At 38.3% G+C, this 6,121-nt stretch overlaps 1 protein-coding gene across 1 annotated transcript; it reads right to left on the bottom strand.

Moving 5' to 3' along the window:
• Positions 1-535: 535 nt before the first annotated feature.
• On the bottom strand, positions 536-5,780 carry LOC116708550 (protein yippee-like 5). Its single transcript, XM_032546424.1, has 3 exons — positions 5,586-5,780; positions 4,308-4,451; positions 536-3,482 (listed from the first exon to the last, which is right to left on the bottom strand). The coding sequence occupies exons 2-3, from the start codon at positions 4,446-4,448 to the stop codon at positions 3,258-3,260; spliced, it is 366 nt and encodes a 121-aa protein (XP_032402315.1). The 5' UTR covers positions 4,449-4,451; positions 5,586-5,780; the 3' UTR covers positions 536-3,257.
• Between the last annotated feature and the right edge of the window lie 341 nt (positions 5,781-6,121).

A 6,121-nucleotide genomic window follows, 5' to 3' on the forward strand; every position in this document is an offset into this window, starting at 1 on the left:
TCTCAGTAGCTTCACAGCTATATATAACTTTACGGCATTACTGCAATATTAGTGGGTGGATTGAGGAGTAAATAGTCTTTTCCCACTTATAAACCAAAAGTAGCCAAAGCTTTTTTGGGGGGGGGGGGGGGTGTGACGATTTTTCACACTGAGGGCTGCACGGTTTGGAATAACTTGGTTTTTACCTTCTACTGTAAAAAAGCAGTATCTCCTTTCTTAAGCTCTGAATATTTACTTGATTCTGAATAATTTCTGAGAATATTCTTGTATCTCTTCCACAGAGAGACATTAACAGCGTGTGTTTGAGGAGTGCAGTGAAACATGCCAGACTTTGCCAAGAGGATAAACGTCAGAGGCAGCCGCATCAGCAGCCTTTCCAGCAGAGAACATCTAGAAGGTTTTCCCTCAGTATTCTGCTGCCCCCTACAGGCCTACATTGTACCTACAGTCACATTTTCTTCCTCGTAAACACTAAGTCATGCCCGTCTTATCAATAAGTAATTGGAGCGTCTTTTATGAATAAAATAGTAGGACGTAAACTCAACAAAACCACAAATTTATTTAGAAATCACATTAGAGAAAATCTGATCATAGCCACAGCAAAACAAAGCAAAAACTTTTAATTCAAGAAAAATATAATCAAAAAAACACTTATAATACAAAGCAGATAAATCAATTTGTCTGTGAATAAAATGCAAAACCTGAACAACATAATACTATATATTATTATTGTGACTGTGGAAACTACTCTGCATGCAGAAATAATCCATTTTGTGACCAGCAAGACTTTTGAAGATCTATCTATTGAAGGTTTGGCCATTTTGGTAACAACTTTATAAAACATTCATAAAAACAGCGTCAGTCACAAGTTTACACAAGCCCATGAATATTTCTTTAGGATATCAAATGCTGCTGTCTTTATTTCAGGGTGGAATGACCATACAACCTCAATTATTATTTTAATTAACACAACTTACTCTTGATTTTCTCTCTAAGCTATACATACATCAACATTGACTTCTGGTTCAATGTTATTTATTAAGTTGCACCTAAAGCACATGTATCTTGACTGGCACAATTTCAGCTAATAACTGATCATTCTTTGTATTACAATTGGTTGATTTTATTTCAACTGGTTGGTTTCTCGGCATACGCCTGACTTTTAAGCACCATCCACACATTCTCAAACGTTTCAAGGCATGGGTCATATGAGAAGTTTAATTTTGGGCCTGCATCATTCATTACTAACCCAATTTTAATGTGTGTGTTTGGGATCATTGTCCCAAGTTTCAGCCTGTTGGTTTCTGGTGAAGTTGCAGATGTTAAAGCCAGTCCTGTCTTCATTATTCCATCCACTTTGCAATGAACTGGTACTACTGGCAACACCACCACCACTATTGTCCAATATGCACAATATCACACAACTGCAAAGGACGCAAAAGAGGCTTGGATGCCATTTTGTGGTGCCATGCACTGAAACTCGGTTTACCAAAAGGAAATTTGACCATGGATGTTCGTTTGCTGGCTTTTATTTTCACTTCTGGTGTAGTCCTTTGTGACTGAAACATTAAGAGTCGGGTAAAGAGAAGAGTGAAAAGTCCTAGCATTATTCAGTGATATCAAAATTTCATGTTTTCAGTATATCTGTGAACTTTGTAAACAATTTTCTTCCATCTTATGTTCTAACAAGACCCCAAACACACATACAGCCTGGGATGGATAAAGCAGGACACTATCAAGATTCTGAAAACGAGAAACAAGTTGTCCTCAACTCTTTGAATTTAAAACCTTAAACTTGCTCTATCATTTCTACCAAGAAGAGCGGTCAGTGGCTCCAAAACATGGCTTTGTGTTGGAACTCTCGAAATGAATTTAACCAAATAGTACTGGGGGAGATGTGTGGGAAGAGTATGTATATATCTGAGCCTAAATGTATAATTCAGAACCTTTGTAAATCAGAAAAAAACAGCAATAATTTCAAACTTGTGCACCAAATCGTTAAAATGTATGGACTAAAAACGTCCAAACTTATGACATACGTGATGATGAAGAAGAGCATTACGTAAACTTCTAACCAGCACCATATCAAACTGTGCCCCAAAATAGTCTAACATTAACATCACATGTCATAAAAAAATTTGTTTCATACAATTTGATTATAAAAACAGAGTCCAAAAATAAGGGCTGAGTACCCCATTAAAGCTCGCCTGGCTTTTGGTTTTTATAAAACAAGTCATCTGATGACAAAATATGTCCCAAACTGTAGGTTATATAAAGAGTGGGTCATCATGCTGAAGGCAGCATCAGCAGAGAGCTCGTGTTTAAAATTACACCTTAATATTCTTAACCTTAATATTCCTTAACCTTAATATTCTGTGTTTAGCTTGGAGTCACAGCTACTTTCAGATATCACTCATCATCTTATAAACCAGGACTTCTAAACAAGAAGGATGTCACAGTGACACTTTGCTCTTCACACGGCACACAGGCAGGCCCAGAATCCATGGTAACAACTACAACGGTACCACTTTCACATCATGAGCAGAAGCTGCGGAGGTCACTTTCTGTAGGTTGCATCAATCAAATCATATGTACACTATCGAAGCAGGAGCTGAATCACTATTGAGCACAAAGAATCTTAAAATATGACATCATTCTGTGCGGTCCTCACTGTATCCCTTCTATGAGAACGGAGATTTTGAAACACCACTACGTCCATTTAACTAGAAGCTAAGAAGAAAAAATTTAACCGATGGAGAATAAACAGCCATGTTGGTGTCTTAAATGCATTCGGTGTGATGAAGTGATGGTCCCACAACACAACACAGGAGCACAAATATCACAAAAATTAGAAGTAGAGGCTCATTTTACAACGCTTTGCAAAGAGAATCAGCTCTCTTTGAATTCAACACTTTAACTTCATAAACAGAAACAGCTCAGTCATGTCCATGTTTCCTTCATGAACTCAGTTAGCATCAAAATGTGTCGAATGTAAACTCAGTGATCATGCTTATGCAGGTGAGTGAAGGAACACCTCGTTACAGCTGCGGTGAGGGACTTTGGGAATACTTTGAGGGGTGCCTAGCCAGCACACGATTTACTTATTTATTTATTTTTTAAATCGCCAGAGGTCAAAGGTCAAGAAAGGAGAGGGAAGCTGAAGTCAAAACCTCACAGGCGCCCCCAAGTGCGCAGGTGGTGATGTGCAGCGTGGAGAGGAGGAAGGAGCGGAGCGGGGGCGTGAGCAGGTCCGGAGCTCAGGAGTTGTCCGAGGGGACATGCTCCTCGAAGCCTTCGCTCTCCCTGACCAGCGCCCTCTCCAGGATGACGCGGCCCTCTTTGTACCGCTGACTGTCCTCGGTGGCAAACTCGTAGATCCAGCCCAGCTTGCTGTTGCAGTTCTTGCAGCTGACGTCCCGCACCATGTGCCTGCCGGTGAGCATCACTCTGTCCTGCACTTCGCTGTACTGGAGGTTCACCACCTACGGAGGTGACAGTAAAGCCTGTGGTTCTGGTTCCAAAGCATTGCAATTCTGTTGAGATGTTTACAAATATTCTTCATTGGGATTAATATCAGGTTATAGTTACAACCTAATATCAAGAAATTGGTGTAGAAGTGAATTACTGTCCAAGCTTTAAATATTTTCTTGCTGATTTTAGGTTAATATGAAGGATTTGGTATATATTACAGTTCTGGACAAGAGTTGAGTTTTAGTGCTTCCTAAAAACACTGGTGTTCCTAGAGTGAAAATTAGTTAGATCACTCTAACTAATTTTCTTTCATACAAGATTAAAAGTTTGGGTGAAATAGTTTAAATATGGGTTCAATTGGGTTTTCCAATCAGTTAAGAATTACAAACACACATTAAACTGGTTTTGATCTTCTCAAATGTGTATGACCTCTACCCTATTGAAAAACATATTGGCTATGCTTTAAGGTCTGCCACAAATTCAACAATGTTGAATGAGTACTCCTATTTCTGAGAGAACAGGTCAAATATTCAACCAGAATTGTCCAGAAGTTTAAAAAAACTGTGTGTTGTTTTGCTAAAACTCAGTAAGGAACATTTAACAAAGCATTAGTAGGGCATATGTATAACTTCGCGCTTAGGAATGACAGAAAATACAATATAAATACAAACTTCTACACCTAATCTTTTTTTAATGAAATCAGTGAAGCTGTATATTATATTATGAGTTCAATCTGCATAAGGAGCAGTTCAAATAAATCATTAAAAGGTCCCAAATTAATCAGAAATCTATACTGTTGACAAAGTGTAAACCTCTGGAGCTATATGTGTGCGAACCTTATTGAAGAGGAAAGCTCTGCCTGTGGCTCCTGTGAAGCGTGTGGAAATGAGTTCGGACCGATTCGTCAGGATGGTATCGCAGTTGGCGCAAGAGAAGAGGCGCGTCCCGCCAATGTGATCCAGGAAGATGCGTCCCATTTTCTGATTTATAATACAATCACCAGAAATAGAGGACAAGAGAAAATATACAGGAAATAATATGCAAATACGTTAAATGAAGACAGCTTTAACCCTTTTTAAACGTTATTAGTCTACGTGATTTATCATAAATAAGTATCTTCCAGGAGATCAACTGGTGTGTAGCAAATGAATCCATAATAACTGAAAATCGGGACATATTTTGCTATTTTTTAATACACTATATTAAAAAATAGTGTATTTTTTAATATAGTGTCGAGTATAGTTAATAGTACTAACTATACTCTACTTAAAAATAGCACTAACAATAAAATGCCTATAATAGGAAATATTTCAGGTTGACCTGTTTATGATTATATGTGAAAAAATCCCTAAAACAGGAGTTTATTATTAAAAAGGGGAACCTAACAGTCTTGTTAGCAATCCACTGAAAGCTGATCTCATTATTTTACGTTTTTCTCTAGAAATATTCTCTTACCTTTCTGCACTATTATCTGTGAAATTCCTCACTGGATAATATGCAAATGATGCTACCTAACCTGTTTTTACTGCACTGCAACTTGTGTTTTTGCAGTAAATGGACAGCATTTCAAGCCATACTTTCTTTATTAACTGCACATGTAATTAATATTTTTCGGACACTTGGCATTTCTTTGGTGTCAAGTCACATTTTTAAAGACTGTTTAATTTAAAGCTGAAGATGTCCTACTTCTAAATACCAACTATAAATATATCTTAAAAGTGAGCTATTTTCTTTTTTGTGTGTGTTTTGTTGCATTACCATTTCCTTAAGCTGAGCTCTATGTTCCTGATAAGCTCGACATTAATAAGGTTGGCCGCAAATAACAGTTCAGACATTAAACATTATTGTTAAAACAATGAAATAAAATAACGCCTCTTGAATGAGCTCTGCTGTGCAGAAAAAGACATTTCGACGAACGTACAGGAGACAAACGCGTTACTTGTTTTTCAGTGAGATTTCGTAGCCAAAGGTTTTCAAAACATTTTAGTCCATGAGAAACTCAGTGGAAGCGAACATCAGGCTAGCGGCTCAGCTAACAACGACAACAGGCTAGGAGCAGAAAAAAACAACAACAAGCGAATATTTCAGCTTCGCACAGTATAACAGCTTCTTACCTTTCAAAATGTGGTTCCAGTGGCACTGAAATGTTCGTCCCGCGATTATGTCATCAATATTTACACTATTTTGTGTGCGCAAGTGTTTTGTTTCTGTCGTCGTCGTCGTCGTGGCTTTGTTTTTCTTTTTCAGCTGTTCCTGTCTGCGTTCCGCTTTCAGCCAGTATCAACATCCGGTTAGGACCGAGCGGCCGCTGCTGCTGCTGCTGCTGCTGCACCAACATGTTGTTACTTCTATCCGCCGCCAGGCGTCGCAAGAAATCCAACCGCCGGGAAATGAATCTGCCGAAGCATAACGATGACACGCCTCAAAGTGAGTTAGATACAAAAATCTATCATAATAACTCAGAGGTCAAAGCAAGATTATAGAGGCTTATAAGAAGCCCTTATTTCAGCTAATCCACCAATTAAGCACTTATATTATTTGTTTCGTGTTTAACACCAACAGTTAAATTGACTACATGACAGAATACATTATTCTTTGGCACTCACATGCAGGGGCGCTGCCAGGAATCTTGGGCCCCATGACAAAAAAT

The sequence above is a fragment of the Xiphophorus hellerii genome, chromosome 19 (assembly GCF_003331165.1).
Source record: "Xiphophorus hellerii strain 12219 chromosome 19, Xiphophorus_hellerii-4.1, whole genome shotgun sequence".
Classification (NCBI taxonomy): domain Eukaryota; kingdom Metazoa; phylum Chordata; class Actinopteri; order Cyprinodontiformes; family Poeciliidae; genus Xiphophorus; species Xiphophorus hellerii.